Source organism: Peromyscus eremicus, chromosome 7 (assembly GCF_949786415.1).
Source record: "Peromyscus eremicus chromosome 7, PerEre_H2_v1, whole genome shotgun sequence".
NCBI classification, from domain to species: Eukaryota; Metazoa; Chordata; class Mammalia; order Rodentia; family Cricetidae; genus Peromyscus; species Peromyscus eremicus.
Genome location: NC_081422.1, coordinates 82,635,360 through 82,661,796, shown reverse-complemented (window position 1 = coordinate 82,661,796; position 26,437 = coordinate 82,635,360). Strand labels below are relative to the sequence as shown.

Below are 26,437 nucleotides of genomic sequence, written 5' to 3'. Positions count from 1 at the left end.
CTTTAACCCACATGACCTAAGGTGGTCACGTCTTGGAATGAAATTAGAGGACCAAAGGAAAAGAAGAACTCAGTCATATCTACAGATTATATGGATAGGAGAAAGTACTTGGGATTTGTTGTGTAGTCTCTGGATGGAAATAGTGGGACATCATTTCACAGTTAAAGTTCTTCTCCAGATTCAGTATTAGAAATTTCTGTGTCCATTCCCTCACTCCATGTACCACTTCAAATCCTTGGAAAACTGTGGGTGTTGGAGTGATGAATAACATTCCTTCTCCAGTTATTGGGTTTAGAATCTATGAGGAGACAAAACAACGGGCTGTGTCTGTGCAATTGAACTGAAGACCTTCCATCAGTGAGGGCAGCACCATGCCATGGGCTGGTGTAGAGGACTGAGCAAAAAGGGGTGAAACTGAAATCAAATGAGCACAAGCATTCATCTCTCAGTGCTTCCCAGTTACACATGCAATGTGACCTGATGATGCATCCTCCCGTGACCATGATGGATTATGTCCTCTGAAACTGAGGGGAAAAAAACATCACAGTTGTTTTTGTAAGGACAAGATGAAAATTAACCAATATAATTGGTTAGTTTTAAATTTCTTGTCAGTTGCTCTTCTGCGGTGGCTTAGAATGAGGTCTGAAAAGAGGACAGGAACTGATGGCAAAGTCTTCATTTTGCAGATCAAAGTCAAGGAGATGATTATGTTTAATTGACATCCGTGCTGCATGTATGGAAATAACCAAGCCCAAGCCAGTGAGCTCTTTCTTACATCAAGGTATGCCCTTTAGAAATGATTCACAATCACAGAAAACTTACCTGAAATGGGAATGTGGCCAGAGACTAGAAGGCACAGCCTTCCTGTATTATATTCCTAGTTCAAACCAGGGGAGTGACCTTTGATCATCTAATTGATTAGTTTGAATTAACAGAACCAGACTGTTTATTACTCTTTAACTAGTAGAGTTTTGTCCAGGAAATGCTAAAAACTAATTTATATCTCATTTGAGGATGCCACTCTGTGCTGTGGACTAATCCTTCTGTACACTGTGTAATTATGTCACTATGATTGGTTTAATAAACAAGCTGACTGGCCAATATCTGAACAGGATAAAGTTAGGTGGGAAAGCCAAATTGAAAATGATGGGAAGAAGAAGAATGGAGTCACAGGAGACACCAGCCAGCTGCCAAGGAAACAGGTCATGCAGAAGATAAGGTAACTAGCCATGAGCCATGTGGCAAAGTATAGATAAGAAATATGGGTTAATTTAAGTGTAAGAGTTAACTAATAACAAGCCTGAGCTATCAGCCAAAGCATTTACTATTAATATAAGCCTCTGTATGGTAATTTGGAAACAGCTGCCAGTATGTGAAAACTCTGCCTACAACTGTGAACTTGACCTGGGAGGAGTGGCAGAATCTCAAATGATTCTCAGAAGATGCAATACAGCAATGAAATGTTGGAAACCTATAGCAACCTGTTGTCACTTGGCAATTCTCAGGAGCAAGCACTTAAGGCTCTTTAGAAGTAAGGTTCCTTCTGTTTGTTTCTTTTTGTGTCAGGGTTTCTCTTCATAGGCCTGCCTGTCCTGGAACTCCCTCTATAAATGAGGATGGCTATAAACTCACAGAGATCCACCTGCCTTTGCTTCTCCAGTGCTGGGATCAAAGGCAGGCATCAACACTGCCTAGATAGGGTTAAGCATCTAGGCCTCGGATCACATGATTGTTCAATGCTCTCTAGTGGAAGATTTACATTTGCATTTTTATTGCACAGACCCTAAAACCTGGTCTTTTCTTTCTTCAAAGAATCTTACTAGCAGAATTTTTCTAAGTCCTACATTATTACTTATTAACAGGGCAATGCATTCCTAAACCTGAGTTGGTCTTCAAATTGGAACAGGGAGCAGTGCTGGGAACATCAGTAAAATCTCCAAACCAGAATCTACCAGGTTAGTCAGTATTCATGGATGGGGAGCTCATTTCTAGCACACATTGGCCATTTCACGAATTTATCCCAAGTTCCATATCTTAGGGCTCAAAGTTGTACATTACATAGTCTACAAAGAGAATTCTCTCATGTGTGTTCCTACCTTTCACTGATGAGTGTTTTCTTAGATTCTCCAAAGTCTAATCTCTGACTCTGCTATTTGATGTTTTTCTCTGGTATTTCTGGTCAGCTAGTAGTTAGCTCCGCCCTCTGACTCAGGATAAACTTTGTCAGTTTCAGGAGTGTCAGAGTGTGATCAAAACATCCCACAACATTTTCTCATTTTCGTCTAGATAAAAAGGAAGGTTTTAATTCTAGCACATTTAAAGCATATGCAGTAAGGACAATTAGCAGGCAAGGATTATATTCACAATGTCCAGGCCATTTGCATTTGGCTAATTCAGAGAAAATACTCCATTATCTATCCTGTCTTAGTGAGTTCAGTGTTTTTACCTAATTCACTTTCTATCCTAACTTGCATTACCAACACAAAACTATCTTTTTAAATCTTGAAACATTTTCTTTTTTTCCCTGAGGATATTTTATTTAATTATTGCAATCAGTCAGTTTTAATTCTTTCAGGACACCCCACTCTCCAATCAGTTACTACATCCCTGCTGGCGAGATGACCCATGAGGTAAAGTCACTTGCTACTAGTCCTGACAACCTGAGTTCCAACACTAAGGACCCCCAAGGGGGAAGGCAAGGATTGCCTTGTAGAGGGTGTTGTTTGACCTCCACATTGCTGCCTTTTCAAGAGCACAAATGCACAAAAGAAGTAAGTAAACGTAATTAAAACAAACCCCCAACTCATTCATCTGGCGCTGAAATATCATCCGCTATTAACTTAGTCTTTTTTTTTTCTTAAAAATCACATTGTAAAGACCTTTAAAAGGTCTTTTTAATTTAATATAAAGATCTGGCTTCATTTTCATTTTGCTTTAAGACTAGGTCTCACTATATATAATTACTGGCTGGTCTGGAACTCATTGTAGACCATACCAGCTTCAAACTAGAGGCAATCTACCTGCCTCTGCCTCCATACTGCTGTGACAGGTGTGCTCTACCACGCCTAGCTTGGTTGACATTATTTTCCATTTCAGAATCACAAAACACTTCACAAACTAGAATACTTATCAGATGAACTAATGGATTGGCTAACATCAGGGAACATCTGATAAGTCTTAGACAGAAATTGTTTTGTTTCTGTTGAAACTAGAATAGTGTGTGTTGTGGAACTCAGGTGCTGACTGACTCCATTTTGACATTTAGCCTACAAGCCTAGAATATCTGACAGACTTTTTTGTGAAGCAGGAATTTTGAAGGACTTTCTACCTTGTCTTTGCAAAGTTTGGCAGCCATCTTCCGTTGTGCCCTGCTTGGCCAGTTTGCTCAACATACTGTCAACAATTGAGGTAAGGGAAGTTTCTTGTCCAGTGGCTACTTTTGCAAACTCCATATAGAGAGTCTTCAATGCTTATCATCCTTTTTTGAAGTTGATTGGTGCTGCCAGGAGCAGACATGTCTCACTGTAATGAAAAGCCTTATGTTATTAAAAACATCTTAAATGCCATATTATGTGGATCTCTGAAGTGTTTGAAGACCATCTATCTAAAATATATGTCTGTTTAACCTTTAAAACTTAACCAACATGGCCAAAATTTGATTGCTAGATGACTAGCCACTAACCTCTATTTGTTAATTATCCTAAATAGTTTGTAATAACACCTTCAAGGACTAAAAACTTACATTACATTGTTAAATGTGCTGCATAAGTACAATACCTTAAACAAGATTAGAAACATATACATAGTATGACAAAAATAATCTCAAATATGTATCAATATACAAAAATATCTTAAACTAGAATATAATCATATACAGTATCACAAATATAACCTTAAATTTGTATCAACATACAAAAATCCTTACCTATATAAAATATTTGAGACTAGTAGGTTTTTTTTGTTTAAAAGCAGATTCAATAATCTATCCTTTTATCCTATGATTCCTATATCCTCCCTATTTTCTTTTCAGAATGAGATCCCTGAATCTGAGATCTCCTTTGCTTAATTTCCTCCCTGACCATGACCAATAACAACTTGTAACCAACCCCTCTAAATAATGGCAAACATCCATAATGCACGAAGTGACCGAAAACTACTACCCCACCTCTTAGAAATATGGGCATCATATTCTTAAAATTACTTCTTGCTGTCTGGAGGTGATAGCAACTTTAGGGGACCCAGAGAAAATTGAGATAATGGTCAAGTCTTTGGAGAGTTAGCTTTTGTCCAGTCTAGATGTGATGGGAAAGTGCAGTACTTATCTGAAGTCTTGGTTGGAGTAGTCTGTGAGACTGAACCATCTTAGCTAACTACTGAGAAATTGTCCTGAGTAGTTTGTAGTTCAAAGCTGATCTTTGGGTGGTGTTTGTCAGCTTAACCATGCCACCACAATCCAGGTGGAATCATCATTGTGGGGCCCCATCCTTCTTTTGGAGACTTCAAAGGTCGCCAGAAATGGTCACAAGACCAAATTTAGCCATAGAGGTTTTAGAGGATTGAGTACATACAAAGAGACCGGAGAAATAATAGAGAGATGCTCAGCCCTTTTGGACCAAGGAAGGAGAGAGAGCTACAAGTCACTGGTCACTTCTCCATTACTTCACTTCTCTGATCAAATAAGATTTTTACTCCAACATCTGACTCCTAAATTTTTATTGATAAAAGAATAACTAAACACTTCAGATCTGCCTGTTGCTAAAGATATCATCAAAGTGATTAGGAAAAACCTCACTCCAAGTTCAGCCAAATGGCTCAGGGGTTAAATCCCTTGCCACACAAGCCTGACAAATTGAGTTCAATCCCTGGAACTCATCCATGGTGGAAGGAGAGGACTGTCTCCTGAAAGTTGTCCTCTGACCTCCACACATGTGCAATGGCACATATGCATGCACACTCATACACATAGTTATCACAAATCAAATTAAAAAGAAATAAACACTCATCTGAACATGTTTCACAACAAACCATTTCTGATATCATACTGATATCAGGATTCCATGATCAGGAAACAGCATAGTTTCTACCTAGATGCTCTTTCTGAAGCCCTTTCTGTTACCAATCCACTTCTCAGTGTTTCCTGTCTTTCTTCTATAACCAGAAAAATAGCCCATGGGCTTCAATGTTTATGATTTCAAAATTAAAAATTTTAGCATCAAGCCTAATTACATACTGTGATTGTTTTAAGTAAAATAGACCCCAAAGGGAATGATATTATTATTAGGTGTGGCCTTGTTGGAGGAAGTGTGTCACTGTGAGTTAGGGCTTTAAGTTCTTTTTTGCTCAAGCTTCCCTCAATGTGACAGTCAGTTGACTTCCCATTGTCTACTTATCAATATGTAATGACTCTCAGCTCTAGCACCAGCTCTGCCTACACTCCAACATGTTCCCCACCATGATGACAATGGACTAAACCTCTGAAGCTGTAGGCAAGCCCATTCAATTAAATCTTTTCTGTGCCATGGTGTCTCTTCACAGCAATAAAAAAAAAAAACCCTAACTAAAACACATATAATCCTTCATTCACAAGTAGAAATAAAGGACACTTTCTGGTAAAGAAGAACAGAAGTCAAATATCCATGAAAACAATCCAAAATACAATATACACAAACAATTGTATATTATCTGTATAAAGTATATCTGTACTTCGCTAAGGTGGCTTGGTCAATTTTATAGCATATTTGGAGATATTCTGGCTTTCACTGGTAACTAAACTCACCTTCTGAATATATCATCAAAATCCTGCAAACAAAAACAGAAACTTAGACTTCTGAAAAAATGACATACAATGTTCGTTTATAACATTCAGATAAGTAACAGTCATCTTCACACCAATCCACCCTGCAAATTTATTTTCATGTCTCCGGAAAATGCCAATGAAACAGGTTAGCAGAATTTAAATTCTTGATAAATCAGACCATGAGAGTAAAATTTGAGAAGGGCATAAAAATTGATTGTACATTACTTTATAACCCCAAGCCATCGACAAAAGTAACTTTCCCTGGGCTTGAACATAAAGCACAGGGATACTTTAACTAAGGGTACTTCAAGAGGATGACCTCATGCCTGTAATTCCAGAACTGCCAGGTTGGAGGCCTGAGGATTACTGTGAGTTGGAGTCCATCATGCACCACAGAGTAGGACCCTATCTCAAAATCCCAACCTCCCAAAGAACTCTCAAAAAAACAGCTTTCAAATAGAAGAAATTAAGACAAAGTTTTCTTTAAAATTGTGCATAATATCCAAGTAGAGGTAAAAATGGAATGTTGGAAACAACAACCGGTGAATTTGGGCTTTCAGAGAAGCAAGCTATAGAAGCCAAAAATTAAGACATATTCCTTGGGGTATCTACTGACACAATTTCAAAAAGCTTATTCTTTCAAGATTATTACTGAATTTAGTTCTTCCAGATTATTGCTAAAAAGGAAACCCCTTAAACATAAAAATGTAGGGAATATAGAATGCTATCGTAGATGTAACAGTCACAGATGTGGGCTTCAGTTAATAAAACATTTTCATGGACTCCTCCATGTGCACCTGCAGCAGTACCACAAATGGCTCCTGTGACATTGCCATCAGTTCCTGATACATTTCGCTCAATTAATTGCTCTTTTGGAATATCATGGCTTCACTTTGCTTGAGTTCCTCTAAAATAGTTTGGCCTTCATTTTTCATTCACTCTATCATTCTCCTCTTCTTCGTAGAAGTCTGGATACCATTTCCTATATTCTGTTCTGATCATTTCTTTCCATAGAGTCACACAGTCTCAAATGAAGAGGGACATTCTAGATCACATTTATTGAATATTTTATCCTCCTCCATTAACTACTTCTATGTTTAAATTCAACTAGTGACTTCTATCAGTGTAGTTTACTGTCCACACTTTTCAGAAAATTTAAATTCTTTGATTTCATTTATTTCTTTTTAAATAACACAAGCAACCAAACCCATCCTTTTCTCTAAGTATCTTCACCGTTTAATGAGATCCTGAGCTACTTGAAGAAAATGTATGTAGGTGAGAGTTTCCCTGTCCCAACCACCTGCTCCCAAATAACAAACATACAGACCTAAGATGACTGATAAATGATAAGCTCAGGCTTGTTACTACCTAACTCTTACATTTAAATTAACCCATATTTCTCTTTTTATAATTTAATTTAATCTTACATATTAGCCACAGATTCCCCTGTCCTCCCTCCTCCCACACCCTTGCCCCAACACCCCTAATCCACCCCCCCTTCCTATCTCCTCCAGGGCAAGGACTCCCCTGGGGATTCAGCTCAGCCTGGTAGATGCAGTCGAAGCAGGTCCAGTCCCCTCTTGCCTTCACCCAGGCTGAGCAAAGTGTCCAAGCAGATGCACCAGGCTCCAAAAAGCTAGCTCATGCACTAAGGACAGGTCCTGGTCCCACTGCCTGGGTGCCTCCAGTTCAAGCTAATAAACTGTCTCACTTATCCAGAGGGCCTGATCTAGTTGGGGGCTCCTCAGCTATTGGTTCATAGTTCATGTGTTTCCACTAGTTTGGATATTTGTCCCTGTGCTTTATCCAACCTTGGTCTCAACACCTCTCACTCATACAATCCTTCCTCTTTCTCACTGAATAGACTCACAGAGCTCCACCTGGGGCCTGGACGTAAATCTCTGGATCTGCTTCCATCAGTCATTGGATGAGAGTTCTACCATGACAGTTAGGGTGTTTGGCCATCTGATCACCAGAGTAGGTCAGTTCGGCTTTCTCTCAATCATTGCCAGTAGTCTATTGTGGAGGTATCTTTGTGGATTTCTGGGGAACCTCTCTAGCACTTTGCTTCTTCCTATTCCAATGGGGTCTTCATTTATCGTGGTCTCTCTTTCCTTGTTCTCCTTCTTTGTTCTTGATCCAGCTGGGATCTCCTGCTCACCTAAGCTATCTTTCCCCTGACACTTGCCCTTCATTACCCACCCCCCATGTCCAGGTTGCTCATGTGGATCTCATTCATTTCTCTGTCATTGGGTGATCCCTGTGTCTTTCTTAGGGTCCTCTTTACTAGGTAGCGTCCCTGGAGTTGTGAGTAGAGTCATCCTTTGTTTTACATCTAGTATCCTCCTATGAGTGAGTACATACCATGTTTGTCTTTCTGAGTCTGGGTTAGAGCCATCATTTTGCCTGCAAAACTCATGATGTCATTGTTTTTCCCTGCTGAGCAGTACTCCATTTTGTATATTGACCACATTTTACTTATCTATTCTTCAGCTGAAGGGCATCTAGGTTGTTTCCAGGTTCTAGCTATTACAAACAATGCTGCTATGAACATAGCTGAGCATGTGCCCTTGTGGTATGATTGAGTATTTCTTGGGAATATGCCCAAGAGTGGTATAGCTGGGTCTTGCTGATGATTGATTCCCAAATTTCTAAGAAAGTGACATATTGATTTCCAAAGTGGCTGTACAAGCTTGTATTCCCACCAACAGTGGAGGAGAGTTCCCCTTGCTCCACATCCTCTCCAGCATAAGGTGGTATCTCAGAGTCTTTTTGATTTGCATTTCTTTGGTAATTAGGGATGTTGAGCAATTCCTTAAATGTCTTTCAGCCATTTGAGCTTCCTCTGTTGAGAATTCTCTGTTTAGTTCTATAGCCCATTTCTCAATTGGACTGTTGGGCATTTTGATGTCTAATTTCTTGAGTTCTTTATATATTTTTGGATATCATCCCTCGGTCAGATGTGGGGTTGGTGAAGATCTTTTCCTATTCTGTAGGCTGTCACTTTGCCTTGTTGACTGTGTCCTTTGCTCTACAAAATAATCTCAGTTTCAAGCGGTCCCATTGATTGTTTCTCTCAGTGTCTATGCTACTGGTGTTATATTTAGGAAGTGATCTCCGGTGCCAATGCATTCAGGACTACTTTCTGCTTTCTCTTCCTTCAGGTTCAGAGTAACTGGATTTATGTTGAGGTCTTTGATCCACTTGGACTTAAGTTTTGTGCATGGTGACAGATATGGATTTATTTGCAGCCTTCTACATGTTGACATCCAGTTTTGCCAGCACCATTTGTTAAAGATGCTTTCTTTTTTCCATTGTACAGTTTTGGATTCTTTGTCAAAAATTATATGTTCATAGGTGTGGGGATTAATGTCAGGGTCTTCAATTTTATTCCATTGTTCCACATGTCAGTTTTTATGCCAGCACCAAGCTGTTTTTATTACTGTAGCTTCATAGTAGAGCTTGAGGTCAGGGTTTGTGATGCCTCCAGAGGTTGTTTTATTGTACAGGATTGTTTTGGCTATCCTGAGTTTTTTGTTTTTCCATATGAAGTTGAGTATTGTTGTTTCCAGGTCTTTGAAGAATTGTGTTGGTATTTTGATGGGGATTGCATTGAATCTGTAGATTGCTTTTGGTTAGATTGCCATTTTTACTATTTTAATCCTGCCTATCCAATAGCATGGGAGATCTTTCTATTTTCTGATTTCTTTTTCAATTTCTTTTTTGAGAGACTTAAAGTTCTTGTCATATAAGTCCATCACTTGCTTAGTTAGTGTTACTCCAAGGTATTTTATATCATTTGTGGCTATTGTAAAGGGTGATGTATCTCTGATTTCCTTTTCAGCCTGTTTGTCAATTGTATATAAGAAGACTGCTGATTTTTTTTTGAGTTAATCTTGTGTCCTGCTATGTTGCTGAAGGTGTTTATAAGCAGTATGAGCTCCTTTGCTGAATTTTTGGAGTAACTTTTGTATACTATCATATCATCTGCAAATAGTGAAAGCTTGATTTCTTCCTTTCCAATTTGTGTCCTCTTGATCTCCTTATGTTGTCTTATTGCTCTGGCTAGAACTTTAAGTACCATATTGAATAATTATCAGGAGGCTGGACAGCCTTGCCTTGTGATTTTAGTGGAATTCTTTTGAGTTTCTCTCCATTTACTTTGATGTTGGCTGTAGGCTTGCTGTAAATTGCCTTTATTATGTTTAGGTATGTTCCCTGTATTCCTGAGCTCTCCAATACCTTTTTTCATGAAGGGATGTTGGATTTTGTAAAAGGCCTTTTCAGCATCTAGTGAGATGATCATATGTGTTTTTTTTCTTTCAATTTGTTTTTATGGTGTATTACATTGACAGACTTTTGTATGTTAAATTACACTTGCATCCCTCAGATGAAGCCTACTTGATCATGGTGGATAGTTGTTTTGATGTGTTCTTGGAGTCTGTTTGCCAGTATTTTATTGAGTATTTTTGCATCAATGTTCATAAGAGAGATTGGTCTGTAGTTCTCTTTCTTTGTTTGCATCTTTGTTTGGCGTGTGAATCAGAGTAGCCTGGGAATCAATTGTAGCCTCATAGAAGGAGTTTGGTAATGTTCCTTCTGTTTCTATTGTGCGGAGCAATTTAAAGTGTATTGGTATTAACTCTTCTTTTTCCTCATAGCTCAAGTTTGTTGTTTTTTTTTTTTTTAAGGTTTTTCGAGACAGGGTTTCTCTGTGTAGCTTTGCACCTTTCCTGGAACTCACTTGGTAGCCCAGGCTGGCCTCAAACTCACAGAGATCCGCCTGGCTCTGCCTCCCGAGTGCTGGGATTAAAGGCGTGCACCACCACCGCCCGGCTTAGCTCAAGTTTTTATATTCATCAAAGAATACATACAGGAGTAAAACCTTAGAGATGTAAAGAATGTGACAATTCTTTAGGCAGATCTCACATCTACAAAGACATCCCAAACTCCACACAGGAAAGAAACATTACAGATGTAAAGAATGTGGCAAATTTTTTACCAGGGCCTCACAACTTCAAGTCCATCAAAGAATCCAAAATGGAGAAGAAAGTTAAAAATAGACTGATCATGACAAGTCCTTTGCCCACTATTCACGTGTTTAAGGCCACTGAAGACCCACTGAAGGCAGAACCCTTAAAATTGTAATAAATGTGTCATGTGTTATGTCCTTTTCCCATGGATCATCTCTGCATAAACTCACTAAAACCATACATTAGGTAAAGCTTACAAATACAAAGCATGTGGGAAAACCTTATCTAGTTTTTTAAATCTTGAAGATCATCACATAATCCATATTAGAGAGAACCCATACAATATCAAGAATGTGGCAAGTGTTACAGAGTCCTCAAATATTCAAGCCTAACAGAGTATCACTAATGGGAAGAAACTTAACACGTTCAGAATTTTAAAAATTTCTTTACAAGTAGCTCAAAACTTAGAACATGTAAGAAAAATTCATGAAAGAAACAAACTCAATTGATAATTATTACCCAAGTACTCATGCAATAAAAGGATTCTCTATAATATGGGTAGGGGAAGGAAACCTTTAGCAGATGTTCAAACCTTATTCAGTGTCAGAAGAGTGACATCAAGAAGCCTTATGCTTGCTGTGGTTTTAGAAACATTTTACCAAGAAATAAAATTTATGTTCATAAAAGTTCCTTGGAAAACAATCTACATATACAGCAATATATCAAACAGAATTACACAATAATCATACATTAAAATGACATAGGATCAATTTCACAAATACGAAATAAATACTAATTTTAAATGTGAAGACTTATGCCAGGATAATTTTATGGATAACTATATCAAGTTGAAACCTCCACACAATTTTCTGTATATTTTATTGCACAGGATATTGATCTGAGACTGCTATAGCTTTTATATAAATATTTTGTGTTGTTAATATTTGAGATTTTATGGAATCTAATATAGATTGTTTTGACCCTCCAATCAGTTCCAAATTTTTCTGATTATTAATAAATACAATTAAAATTTTGTTCAATTTCTGTTGCTTTGAAATGTTGGATATTCATTTTATACTGATATTGTGTAATTAATGCTAGTTACTGCATTATAGAACATGTCCAAAAAAGCATATCATGAAAATACAAAGTATATTGTTTTAGAAAAACTATAACAGATTCAATCATTAGAAGTATATATGGGGAACAAAATAAGGCCTGAGTAGGTCTGTAAGTGAACTAGAGCTGGGTATTAACGATACTTTGAAGATCTGGTAGAATTCTGTGCTGAAACCATCTGGTGGGTTCTGGGCATTTTTTTATTGGGAGACTTTTAATGACTGATTCTATTCCCTTAGGGGTTATTGGACTATTTAAATAGTTTATCTGGCCTTGATTTAACTTAGGTATGTGGTACCTATCCAGAAAATTATCCACTTCTTTTAGATATTCCAGTTTTGTGGAGTAGAGGTTTTTGAAGTATGACCTGATGATTTTCTGTATTTCCTCAGTGTTAGTTGTTATGTCTCCCTTTTCATTTCTGATTTTGATAATTTGGATGTTCTCTCTCTCTGCCTTTTGGTTAGTTTGCATAAGGGCTTGTCTATCTTGTTGATTTTCTCAAAGAACCAACTCTTTGTTTCATTAATTTTTTTTTTTTTTTTTTGGTTTTTCGAGACGGGGTTTCTCTGTGTAGCTTTGTGCCTTTCCTGGGACTCACTTGGTAGCCCAGGCTGGCCTCGAACTCACAGAGATCTGCCTGGCTCTGCCTCCTGAGTGCTGGGATTAAAGGCATGTGCCACCACTGCCCGGCTCATTAATTTTTTGTATTGTTCTCTTTGTTTCTATTTTATTGATTTCAGCTCTCAATTTGATTATTTTCTGGGGTCTATTCCTCCTGGGTGACTTTGCTTCTTCTTGTTTTAGAGCTTTCAGGTATGCTATTAAGTCACTAGCATGAGATTTCTCCAACTTCTTTATGTGGGCATTTAGTGCTATGAATTTCCCTCTTAGCACTGCTTTCATTGTGTCCCATTAGTTTGGGTATGTAGTGTCTTCATTTTCATTGATCTCTAATAAGTCATTAATTTTTTTCTTTATTTCTTCCTTGACCCATTGGTGATTCAATTGAGCATTATTCAGTTTCCATGAGATTGTAGGCTTTCTATAGTTTTTGTTGTTGTTGCAATCTAACTTTAAACCATGGTAGTCTGATAGAACACAGGAGGTTATTCTAATTTTTTTGTTTGTGTTGAGATTTGCTTTGTGGCCAAGTATGTGGTTGATTTTAGAGAAGGTTCCATGGGGTGCTGAGAAGAAGGTATATTATTTTTTGTTAGGATGGAATGTTTTGTAGATATTGACTATGGATATGGATTAATCAATATGGATTAAGTCCATTTGAGTCATAATATCAGTTAAACCTCTTATTTCTCTGTTAAGTTTTGATGTTGCCAATCTGTCCAGTGGTGAGAGTGGGGTGCTGAAGTCTGCCACTATTAATGTGTGGGGTTTTATATGTGATTTAAGCTTTAGTGATGTTTCTTTTTTATATGTGGGTGCCCTTGTGTTTGGGGCATAATTTTTCAGAATTGAAACTTCATCTTTGTGGACCTTTCCTGTGATGAGTATGTAATGTTCTTCTCAATTTCTTTCAATTGATTTTAGTTCAAAGTCTGTTTTCTTGGATATTAGGATAGCACACCAGCTTACTTCTTAAGACCATTTGATTGGAAAGACTTTTCCCAGCCCTTTACTCAGAGGTAGTGTCTATCTTTGAAATTGAGGTGTGTTTCTTATATGTAGCAGAAAGATAGGTCCTGTTTTAAAATCCATTCTGTTAGCCTATGTCTTATTATATGTGAATTAAGTGAACTGATATTAAGAGGTATTTATGAGCAGTGATTGTTAGTTGCTGTTATGTTTTGGTGATAGTGTATGTGTATTTCTCTACTTTAAGATTTACTGCTGTGGGGATATATATCTATTGCCTATGTTTTTGTGTGTGTATCTAACTTCCTTAGGTTGGAATTTTTTTCTAGTGCTTTCTGTTGGGCTGGATTTGTGGTTAGGTATTGTTCAAATTTTGTTTTTTTCTTGTTCACTCTGTCTATGGTGATTGAAAGTTTTGCTGGGTATATTAGGATAGGCTGGCATCCATGGTCTTTTAGTGTCTGCATTATATCTTTCCAGTCCTTCTGACTTTCAAAAATCTCCATTGAGAAATTGGGTGTTATTCTGATGGGTCTGCCTTTATAAGTCACCTGGTCTTTTTCCTTTGCTGCTCTTAATATTCTTTCTTTATTCTCTAGATTTAGTTGTTTAATTATTAGGTGGCAAGGAGATTTTTGGGGGGGTCTAGTCTGTTTGGCGTTCTATAGGCTTCTTGTATCTTCATAGATTTTTTCTTTTTTTTTCTTTTTTGTTTTTTTTTTGACAAGGTTTCTCAAACTCACAGAGATCCACCTGGCTCTGCCTCCCCATGCTGTGATTAAAGGCATGCACCACCACCACTGGGCTGATATTTTTTTCTTTAAGTTGGGAAAGTATTATTCTCTGATCTTGTTGAATATATTTTCTGTGCCTTTGAGTTGGTATTCTCCTCCTTCTTCTATCCCTATTATTCTTAGGTTTGGCCTTTTCATTGTATCCCTGATTTCCTGGTCGTTTTGTGTTATGACTTTTTTGGTTTGGGTATTTTCTTTGACTAACGAATCTATTTCCTCTATAGTATCCCCCGCACCAGAGATTCTCTCTTCCATCTCTCGCATTCTGTTGGTTATGCTTGCATCTGTGTTTCCTGTTCATTTACTCAGATCTTCTATTTCCATCATTCCCTGTGTTTGTGTTTTCTTCATTGTTTCTACTTCCCTTTTCATGTTTTGAAACGTTTCACTCATATGTTTAATTGCTTCTTTATGTTTTTTTTTTTTTTTTTTTGCTTTCTTGAAGGGATTTATTGATTTCTTCCAATTTTTGTTTGTCTTTTCCTCAATTTCATTTTTTCTTTTTTCTTGAAAGGCCTCTAACATCATCATGATGCTATTCTTAAGGTCACTTTCTTCTACTTCTTCTACATTGTGATGTTCAGGTCTTGTTGTTGAAGGAGGGCTAGGTTCCAGTGATTCCCTATTGTTCTTTATGTTGTTGTATGTATTTTTGCATTGAGTTCAGCCCATCTCTCATCTCTTCGTCCAATTCGAGTTCTTGGTCCAATGCAAGCTCTAGGTCTAATGCGAGCTGGTGATTTGGTTTTTGTGCTACAGGAAGTGGCTAGGATCTCAGGTGAATGGATATGGGGGCAGGGAATGTAGATTACAGGGTCTGGGGGGGGGGTCTTGGTATTGCTGTTACTAATGCTTGCTGTAGGGGAGTTCCTGTAAATAGCAGTATTCTAAATGGATGGAAGATTGAATTAACTCTATGGCCAGTATCCACATTCAAATCTTCACAAAAAGATTCCTTAAGTCACAGCTTAGCTGGATGTGGTAGCTCACACCTTTAATCCTAGAGTCCTACAGATAAGGCTGCTGAAGCAGGAGGAGTTTTAGTTCAAGTCATGCCTAGCATATACAGTAAGAATTTGTCTCAAAATACAAAAAAAAATTCTAAAATTCTAATTTTAAAACCATATTTTCTTGTTTCTAAATATTTTGTGGTGTGCTTATATTTTTGCTTTTCCTTTTATAATTTCACAGATTGAAAGACCCTAGCCCTTCAGGCTTACACCCCCAAGCCTCAGGAAGAGAAAAACTTCAAGCACCAGGAAATGAGAAACTAAAAGTCTAGTTCCCAGGGCAGCCACTACTCAATCACCCCTGTAACAATATAACAATGTAAAAAGATTTCTGTTAAGAGATGCGCTCAACTGTGACTGGGATAGTTGCAGGTGTTCCAGGAAGGACCACCATGAGCTGTGTGTAAGCTCCACTCCCGCCCTGATACCCCCCTTGAGGTTTACGTAACTGTACCCCCTCTGTGATCACCCTGTGATCAGGCCATGAAATTGTATGGGAATTGTAATCTTGTGGGGTTTGTAGGATTTTCCTTTAAAAGCCCTATGGGGCTGCAGTAAGATGCAACTCTTGCTCTTGGGAGCAGAGGAGCCCTTCTATATAGAAGCTTAATAAATCCTCGTGCTGTTGCATCAACTGGACTGGAGTCTGCGTTCTTGGGGCACCCACTTGAGACCCTAAACTTTGGGATCCAACAATTGGAGGCCCCACCTGAGATTTTGGGTGCCCCTGGACCCCCACTCAGCCAGTTGGAGGTAAAAACGAGCTCGATCTATGTTTTATGTTATTATGTCCTTGTCTTTTGTCTGGTTGATTTGGCATTTGTATTGGGTGCCTGCAGAAGTGTGCAGGACTTGTTCTGGGACTTAAATGGGAGAGCAGATGTGCTCAAGGGTCCCTGGGTCCCCACTCCAGAGGTATCCTCCAGAGTGATCTGAAGGAGATGAGTCTCTCCTTCCTTGGGGGAATGAGGCTGTTTGAGGCCACTCCCATTTGAATTTGTTCTCTGACGACTGTGGCCTAGAGCCCACAATGGCAGGACTCCTGCTGGCAGGCGGGACTCATGCTCCTGCTGGCCTGGCAGGCAGGATTCAGGAGCTCTCACTGGCACTGCTTCCTGTGCTGAAAAACCCCCTGTTCTTCCAGAGGACTGGGCAGACTCAGATCTGCCCGCCTGGGCAGGAAAAAAAGTCCTCCAAAAAAGGCTCCAAAGGCGAACTCTCCCTGCCTGGATCCCTTCCTTCCCCAAGCCCTGGAAGGGCAGTTAGTTTTCCACCATTCCCATATTCTGAGCTCCTAGAGGCTCCAGCTGCCCTTCCAGGGTCACAGCTGACAGGTCTGTGGGCCCAGCCAGGGCATGGAATCTCTCATGCTGTTGGATGGGACTCCCAGGACCTGCCCTGGAGCTAAAACCTGATCAGGCTCTGGCTCCAAGAATGGAATGTCACTCCCTATATGAGGTTAACTAACAGTTTCTTGTCTGTGGTACAGTGCTGATGCAAATTTAGATTTCTAGATTACTGAGGGGAATCACAAGAAAAACTTTGATATGGAAGGTTATAAAAGGTCAGTAAACTGTTTATACCTGCAAATACTGAATTTGAAAGTTAATTCTGGTTGGTTTTCCTCTTAAAAATGGCTCTGCCTACCAAATACTAGGATTAAAGGCATGTGCCACCACTGTCTTCTTCTCCATGTATTAAAAAAAAAGAACAGAAAGTTGAATGGTGAATGGGTATAGAAAGGGGATGAATCTCAAAGAAATGGATGTTGAGTTGAATATGATAAAAATGAATTCAATACATTCTCAAGAATTATTAAGAATTTTTTAATGTTGATATTTGCTAAAATACAGATTGATATCATTAACTGTTAAATTACAAAAGGAAAAGCAGAGGTTTCTATGTCAGTCCTGAGGGGGCAGTGTTTACTTCATGGCTCTTTCTCTCCAGAAGTTTCTGCCTGCTTCCCCAGCTCTGGGTACAGGGCTTTCAACCGTGCCACCATGATGGACCACAGTCCAGTGCTCATGCTCAGTCAAAATACAAAGCATGAATCTGGAAGAAAAGTTCAATCTGTAAATGTCATTGCTACGAAGAAAATTGCAGACATCATCCGGACATGTTTGGGACCTACATCGATGATGAACAATGGACACAATGGGAGGCATCATGATGACCAAGGATGGCAATGCCGTTCTTCCAGACATTCAAGTCTAGCATCCAGCAGACAAGTCCATGGTTGAAATTAGCAGGTCCCAGGATGAGGAGGTTGGAGATGGGACCACATCAGTAATTATTCTTGCAGGAGAAATGCTGTCTGTGGCTGGGCACTTTCTAGAGCAGCAGATGCACCCAACAGTGGTGATCAGTGCTTACCACATGACACTGGCTGATATGATGAGCACTCTGAAGAAAATCAATACCCCATTGATGTCAATAACCGTGATATAATGCTGAACATCATCAATAGCTCTACTACTGCAAAAGTCTTCATTTGAGGGTCCTCTTTGGCATGCAATATAGCCCTGGATGCTGACAAGACTGTGCAGTTTGGAGAGACTGGCCTAAAGGAAACTGACATCAAGAAGTATGCAGTAGTGGAAGAAAAGATCCCTGAGGGCATCATTGAAGACTCATGTGTCTTACGTGGAGTCATGATTATGAAGGATGTGACCCATTCACGAATGCACCACTATATCAAGAACCCTAAGATTGTGCTACTGGATTCTTCTCTGGAGTACAAGAAAGGAGAAAGCCATACTGACATTGATTTACATGAGAGGAGTATTTCACTCGAATTCTGCAAATGGAAGAAGAGTACATTCAGCAATTGTGTGAGGACATTGTCCACCCGAAGCCTGGCAATGTCATCTCAGAGAAGGGCATCTCAGATTTAGCTCAGCACCACCTCATGCTGGCCAATGACACGGCCATTCACAGAGTACGGATGACACACAATAATCATTGCTAGAGCCTGTGCAGCACAGACAGTAAGCAGATCAGAGGAACTGAGAGGAAAAGATGATGGTACAGGCACAGGCCTATTGGAAATCAAGAAAATTGGAGATGAATACTTCACATTCCTGACTGAGTGCATAGACCCAAAGCCTGCACCATTGTTCTTAGAGGAGCCACCACGGTGATACTGTCAGAAGTAGAAAGCAACCTCTAAGATCCATGCAAGTGTGCCAAAACATTCTTCTGGACCCTCAGTTGATACTGGGTTGTGGAGCCTCAGAGATGGCTGTGGCCCATGCCTTGACACAAAAATCTAAGGCCATGACTGGTGTGGAACAATGGCCATATAAAGCTGTGGCCCAAGCTTTAGGTTATCTCTCGTACCTTGATCTAGAACTTTGGGGCCAGTACCATGCATTCACTTACCTCCCTTCGAGCCAAGCACACACAGGAGAGTTGTGATTCCTGGGGTAGGAAGGGTGAGACTGGTTCCTCAGGGGACATGAAAGAGCTGGGTATATGGGAGCCGTTGCCTGTGAAGCTACAAATGTACAAAACCACAGTGGAGAGTGCAGTTCTGCCTCTGCAGATTGATGACATCGTCTCTGGCCACAAGAAGAAGGCCTGGCAAAGTAGTTCTCCAGATGCTGGCCAGGAGTGAGTGGTGAGCAAGGTGACTTCAATGTGCAGAAACAGCAATCTCCCCCTTTCCTGAGTCAGAGTTCCAGGAACACTGTGGACATCTTTGTTTGCAAAAGATCAAACTGAGGGGCAGCCCTCAGTCTGTCCCATCTCAGTTTCCAAAAAGCACTGACAGGTATACCTTCTCTATTGTAACCTTTCCATTTAGTTTGCTTCCAATGATTAAATCTAAGACATTTGATAGAAGAAAACAAAAACAAAAACAAAAGGAAAAGCAAAAATATAAGCATAGCACAAAATATTTAGAAATAGTGTAATGTTGGAGCAAAATTACTCTGTTTTTTTTTAAAGTCAAGTTATTATTGTATATCCCAGGTGGCCTTGAATTAAAACACTTACTACTTCAGCAGCCCAATCCCTAGCACTCTAGGATTAAAGGTGTGAGCTACCACACCCAGCTAAGCAGGAACTCAGGAAACCTTACTGTGGAGGTTTGCTTGTGAACATTGGTCACAAAGTTAATTTAATCTTCTGTCTATTAAGAATAATGCTATTTTCAAGGACTCACCTATTGGAAGCATTATTTAAAGCAACCATGGGAGGAAGTGGGCATGGTCTTTAGAGAGTATATAAGGACATTCCATGGGCCAGACAGCTTCATTCTTCTCTAGACCAGACAGAGTGAGTTTCTATATCTTCTGGTTCCTAGACTGCTACATCTATCTCCTCCACACATTGAGGATCATACCCCAGAGCTGAGCTAATATTGCTGTGTCTCCACAAAACACTGCTGAGGCCGGAGTCTATTTCTTGGGTGAGTGGACAATTTACAGGTGGAAAGTCATTGATATTTCCTGTTTTTAATTTATTAACAAACTAAAGTTTCTGCTAAAAATGCTTCATATTTTGCTGTTTATCAAAAGAGATTCTGCTCCCATTGGTCATCTCTCTTTGCAAATATACTGTGAGTTACAGCTATAGATAATTTTAGTTTATCCATATACAGTCCTTCATTGCCCTGATGTTCTATTTTCAATTTTGATCTTTCTCTAAATTCTAAAAACATTCTTTGAGCGTGTCTGATGTACTTCATACACGCAACATGGACATATCTAAATTAAATGTACACATATAATATAGAAAAACCCATACTCTGAATGGGTTGAAAATATCTAGTGTTTAGAGATATATTCTATAAATATTATGCACAAAAGTGAAAACTCATGATTTAGCAAAGGAAAACATTTTAGTATTTTTCTGTCGTAAACTTTTTTTTTTTTTTCGGTTTTTCGAGACAGGGTTTCTCTGTGTAGTTTTGTGCCTTTCCTGGAAATCGATTTGAAGACCAGGCAGGCCTTGAACTCAAAGAGATCTGCCTGCCTCTGTCTCCTGAGTTCTGGGATTAAAGGAGTGTGCCACCACTGCCCCGCCTTTTGTAAACTTTTTAGAAAGGTATCACAGTGTGAAGTAATGTGTGGTCATATTTTACGGTCTTAGAAATACTGGCTATTCCTATTAGTCATTCACATCCCACTGTCCCACCCCTTGACACTTGAAGGCAACATATGTTACTTGTTCTATTCATGAAAGTAGATTCTAGTTAAAATCAGGTACAATTTTTCAGGTTTCTGTTCAATTTTCATTATCTCTGTGTACTTATTTATTACTTTGGAATTAAGTATCTAATGTACAGAAAAATAAGGGAAGGAGGGCCATCAAGCAAATTAAGGAAGGCAGCATTGCAGTCTCCAACAATGAGTATTAGTATTGTATTGAAGTATACATATACAGAACCACCAGCTAAAGCCATTTGATGCCATTTGCTTCAGACACCAAAAGCTTAAGTTTTTTGGAGGATATTTACCTCAATCAAATCAAGATTCTTCATTTGTGTAGATATTCAAAGAGAAGGGCAACGGGCACCTGTTGCTGAGATAGACAAGTATCCAGTAGTCATGAGAGCCTCATTTATGCCTCAAGGATTCATCCCTTAAACTCAACCCAGAAGTCTATCCTTGGTAAACAAACAAGGTTCCCCACAGAGTACCCTAATATTTGATTCATTGAGATTATAAGAAACACATGGAACCTCTGGGGTTGTCTGTGAAGGATTATTTGAGGTAGAATCGCTACACTTGGAAAGATCCACACTAAATTCTCATGAGATCACTTGATCACTCCATGGGTTAAGGTCTCAAACTGAAGGAAGGAAAAAGAAAACAGGAGCTGAGCAGCAAGTATTCCTTGTTTTCTGCTTCTTGATTTTGGATGCCATTAGACCAGCCACCTCAAACTCCTGCCACCATTTCTTCACCACAATGATGGACAATATCCTTGAATTACGAACCAAATTAATTCTTATTCTTGTTAGGTATCTTCAGCTAAACGAAGACAAGTAACATATGTTGCCTTCAAGTGTCAAGGGGTGGGACAGTGGGATGTGAATGACTAAGATGTTAAAACCATAAATCAAGCAAAGCATTTACTAGGGACCATGTGAAGTAGGAAGTACTTTCTTGAATAGACAAAAAAGAAGCATGTGTTTAACCTACCTGTGTCTGTAGTGAAAGGCCAGCAAGTGGACGTGAAGAAATTTGATCAGTCCACAGTGTATATTTTTTTTTTCATAAGCACTGGGGAAGTCTGTCTCAGACCATAAACCAAGGTACTAATTTGGATGGAGTCTCCAAAAAGATGCAGGTGGTAGGGCTCAGAAGTTCATCAGATCAATGTGTATTTCTGTTAAGAAGAGTGAAACAGGAAAGATCAGCAACTAAAATTCCATATTATATTGATTTTAGGTCTCAAAAAAATGAAGCCTGTTTTGCAATACACAGATTGAATCACACCTTTAAGCAAATTATGTGCAGTCTCTGGCATCTCTGGGGTCCAATAATAGCAATTTTGCTTTTCTTCATTCAGAGAAATGGAGTCAGACCTCTCACAAGCCTTCCAAAAAGAACTCACCTGCTTCATCTGCCTGAGCTGCCTGACAGACCCAGTCACCATAACCTGTGGCCCCAGCTTCTGTCGAGCCTGCCTCCACCTTTCCTGGGAAGATACTCAACTTCCTGTCCAATGCCCTATGTGTAGGGAACCATCACAGAAGAAGGGCTGGAGAACCAACATTGTTCTGAAGAAGGTGGTGTCCATTGTCAGACAAGCCAGCCTCATGAAGGACCTGAGCTCTGAGGAGCATAAGTGTGTGACTCACAAGGATATTAAGAGGATCTTCTGTGCTGAGAACAGGATCTTCCTCTGTCAACTCTGTTCTAACTCTCATGAGCACAGAGGAGACAGACACTGTCCCATTGAAGCAGCTGCTGAGGATCAAATGGTAAGTGATGATTCTGAGAGAACTTGCAAGCTGTAGATAGGTAGACTTAGGAAACCACAGGAAGATACTGGTCCTCATTATGACAAAGGCACTGTTTTCAGAATGGTGGCACTTTATTAACATCTAATAAAGAAAAGGTGACTAGGAATTTAAATATTCCTTGGGGGAACCCATGAGTGTAAAGATCATTTGTATTTTATGATACATTATGCCCAGGTCACTGGAAAGTGCAATAATAACTTCATATCTCTTAAATGTCTCTATGACTGAGGACATAATTTTAAAAAGTACATTGGAGTCATCTACAGACAAGTACCTGGAAATCCCAATATTATGCAAATTACCCAGACATTAATTAAAATTATTAACCACTATATCTCAGTAAAGGGGTATGCTATATTTTCTTTTTTATTTTATGATTTAATTTAATTTTACATATTAGTCACAGATTCCCTTGTCCTCCCAATCCGTTCCCCTCCTCCCTTCCCCCCAACCCACCCCCCATTCCCATCTCCTCCAGTGCAAAGACTCCCCTGTGGATTCAGCTCAACCTGGTAGATTCAGTCCAGGCACATCCAGTCCCCTCCTCCCAGGCTGAGAGAAGTGTCCTTGAATAGGCCCCAGGTTCCAAACAGCCAGCTCATGCACTAACGACAGGTCCCGGGCTCATTGACTGAGTGACTCCCAAACAGTTCAAGCTAATCAACTGTCTCACTTATCCAGAGGGCCTGATCCAGATGGAGGCTCCTCAGCTACTGGTTCATAGTTCAGGTGTTTCCATTAGTTTGGCTATTTGTCCCTGTGCTTTTTCCAATCTTGGTCTCAACAATTCTAGCGCATACAAAGCCTCCTCTTTCTCGCCAATTGGACTCCTGGTATGCTATATTTTCTATTAATATGTTCTGAAATCTAAAATTCATAGTTACCAAATGTGAAAAAAATATAGCATGGTAATCCTCTGACTTGCAGTAAAGTAATTGTGTTAATTGCCTGAGAGTCTGTGTCTCAGTACTATTTATCAAAAGTTGACATTCATTGTTTTTTAAAGGAAAGAATTCTGAAGCAAATGGCATCTTTATGGGAGAAGATCCAAGAAAATCAAGAGAATATAGAAGCAGAGAACAGAATGACAACTCTGTGGATGGTGAGTATGAGAACCATGCTTAAAATCTGATTGATGTAGATATTTTTCAAAATTTATCAATCGTGAATTGAGTATGAGGCATGGGATATGATAGTTGGAAAATATTTCCTGCTGTCCCTAATCCTGAGTGTTAGTATAACTATACATGGAATGAATGGTCTGGCTGCCCAGAAGAGTCTGGGACTAATGAGTGAATTGCTGACAATTCAACACACTGCATGCATTAGACTCTATGACTATACCATGAATTCTAATTACTACAAGAGGAGTTTCATATCTGACTCAACATATGAATGATCAATCAATACCTTCACTTCAGGCAGTTCTGCACCTCTAATATAGGTAAAAATGCTTAGGGTCTGTTTGCCTGTGTAATTAATAAAGAAGAAACAAATGAAACCAAGGAATTTACATTTTCTGAAATGTGGGGATAGTCAATAAGAGTCTATATAGTTATAAGAGTCATTTGTGAAATTTAAGCATAGGAGAATACAATGGAGGAGGAAAAAATACTTTGCAAATGATTGAGAATGTTCCTTTTTCTTCAGGACTACTTGACTCTTCGAGAAGAAATGATCAGGACAGAGTATAGGAAACTGCATCCACTCCTCTGTGAAGAGGAAGAGAAACACATTGAGTCTATGAGAAATGAAGGCCAATGTGTTTTAGAGAAACTCAGGACAAGTGAAGCCATGATGATCCAAAAGAGCAAAGAACTAAGGGAAATGTATCAGGAGCTGATGGCAATGTCCCAGGAGCCATATGTGGTCCTGCTTCAGGTGAGCATGGAGGAGTACAGGAAGAGGCTTTATTGTCTTAGGCCCACAATGGTGATTGTTATACTAAGATAGCTTTCAATATTCCCTAGATTTATGTTAGGGGTTTTCCTTTTCAGGAATAATCTTGAAAAAACAAACTTTTTGAAATTATGTCAGTAGATTCTTGAAGGAAAGGTCCTAACTTTTGGATTTTTACCTTGCTTCTCTGAGAGCCCAAATTCAGTGGCTGCTGTTTCCAACACTCATTTTCCTCTACTTGGATATTGTGCTCAATTTTCAAGATACCTATGGTTCAGTTTCTTCTCTTTGTAAGCTGTATTTTCAGTGTTATTTGAGAGGTTGGGATTTGAGAAAGGTTCCTACTAGGTGATGCATGATGGCCTGCAACTCACAGTAATCCTCAGGCCTCTAACCTCTCAATTCTTGATTTACAGGTGTGAGGAACAATGCAGGAGTGAGCCCAACCTTTTTGAGTACCCTTAGCTAAAGTACCTCTGGGACTTGTAGACAAGCTCAGGGAAAGTTCCCTTTGAAGACAGGTGGGAGTTCAAAAGCAATGTACAGTCAATACCCATGTCCTCAAATTTGACTCTCCAGTCTGATTTCATCAGAATTCGAATCATGCTAACCTAGTTGGTTGGCATCATCCTGAGACATGAATATAAATTTTCAGGCCAGATTGGTGTGACGGTGACTGATATTTGTATGAACTCTATAAACAAACATCGTATGCCATTTCTTCAGAAATCTAACTTCTTGTCTTCTTCGCAGGGCTTGGATGACATATTCAGAAGGTGAGTTTTTCCATTAGTGCAAGCCAGGAAACCCTCAAATAAACTATCAAATTGAACAAGCTGCCTTAGCAAAGTGCAGATACACTTTATATAGAAAATCCTCAATTGTTTGTGTTTAATATGTTTGGGATTTTTTACTAAATTTGTTATATTTATGTGTGTGTGAATATGTGTGAGTGTGCATGTACATGTGCCATTGCACATGTGTGCAGGTCAGAGGACAGCTTTCAGGAGACAGTCTTCTCCTTCCATAATGGGATTAAACTCAAGTTGTCAGGCTTATGTGGGAAGGTGTTTATCCCCTGAGCCATTTGGCTGAACTTGGAAGTGAAGTTTTTCCTAATCACTGTGATGGTATTGTCAGCACCAGGCAGATCAATGTCTTCATCTCTTGCAGGAGTGAGTCAATGCAGCTGAGCATGATTCACACTATGAAACCAAAACTCCAAGCCCTACCAATTACTGGACTGACTGAAAGTTACAACCACTTGCAAGGTGAGTGTCTCCACTGATAAAGTGTCCTTCAACAATGAGATAACATTTTGTAAACACAGATATTTTAACTCCCCTGCACCTGAAATTTTCAAAAACCTTTTCAGCATGCTACCACTCTGTTCTTGTGAAAATTATTGACATTGGTGTGTATGAGCCAAATTTAGCCGCAAATCTCAGCCTTCTATTTTTAAAATCCATGAAGACTCTATGGACATCTCTCACTCAAGAAATGTAAATGGTCATTTTTCCTAAAATGTTTACTTTTCCCACAGTGCCCATTTTTTTTGATAATGTAACCATGCTGCATTACAAGATGAACCTATTTCATGCCATGAGAAGATTGAGCTTCAGGCCTCACCATAAAGATAAATCTGTGGGTTATGCTGGATTCTATTTTGCTTCCTGGGGATCACAGAGCTTCATCTCAGGGAAATATTACTGGGAAATTAAGTTGAAGGACTCTTGGGACTGGGCTGTGGGGGTCTGTAAGGATTCCTGGTTGAGGAATAGAAACCAACTGATTGAACCTGAAGGTGCATTTCTTCTTGTGTGTGTGAAGGAGGATAATGATTACAGTCTCCTTACCACATGCCCAGTATTCCAGCACTATATAGAGAAGCCACTGGGCAGAGTTGGTGTGTTCCTTGATTGTGAGGATGGAAGTTTAAGTTTTGTGAATGTTGCCAAGAGTTCCCTCATATACAGGTACCCTCCTGGCACCTTCAATTACCCTGTCTGGCCTTTCTTCTCCCGTGGTCATATGTGGGGAACCTGGAATCCAGTACTTTAGTGTTTTTTAAGTGTTTCCTAGTGTAATGTTACCTCCTTTATTGCTATTAAATATTAAAATAGTATTAAAGGAAAAAATGATAGACTATGTTTCATTTTATTCTGTGGTCCACATATTCCACAAAGAACCCTTCCTTTCATAGGGATTTTTGTTTGCTTGATTTACACACTGTGGGATTCCATTTAATGGTGTCAAGCAGAAGCACAGATATG

At 39.2% G+C, this 26,437-nt stretch overlaps 1 protein-coding gene and 1 pseudogene across 1 annotated transcript; both read left to right on the top strand.

Annotated features, from left to right (window-relative positions):
- The first annotated feature begins 17,217 nt into the window (after positions 1-17,217).
- Positions 17,218-18,905, top strand: LOC131914432 (T-complex protein 1 subunit gamma-like; annotated as a pseudogene).
- Positions 18,906-21,812: 2,907 nt separating this feature from the next.
- On the top strand, positions 21,813-26,225 carry LOC131915656 (tripartite motif-containing protein 43-like). Its single transcript, XM_059269062.1, has 6 exons — positions 21,813-22,223; positions 23,272-23,367; positions 23,916-24,146; positions 24,918-24,940; positions 25,338-25,435; positions 25,708-26,225. The coding sequence occupies exons 1-6, from the start codon at positions 21,813-21,815 to the stop codon at positions 26,223-26,225; spliced, it is 1,377 nt and encodes a 458-aa protein (XP_059125045.1).
- Positions 26,226-26,437: the final 212 nt, after the last annotated feature.

Bases quoted from the DNA above. Each gene is read 5' to 3' on its own strand.
- LOC131915656 (XM_059269062.1), top strand. From the start codon at position 21,813: ATGGAGTCAGACCTCTCACAAGCCTTCCAAAAAGAACTCACCTGCTTC. The intron at 22,224-23,271 runs GTAAGTGATGAT...TGTTTTTTAAAG, and splicing joins CAGCTGCTGAGGATCAAATG to GAAAGAATTCTGAAGCAAAT. The intron at 23,368-23,915 runs GTGAGTATGAGA...CTTTTTCTTCAG, and splicing joins GAATGACAACTCTGTGGATG to GACTACTTGACTCTTCGAGA.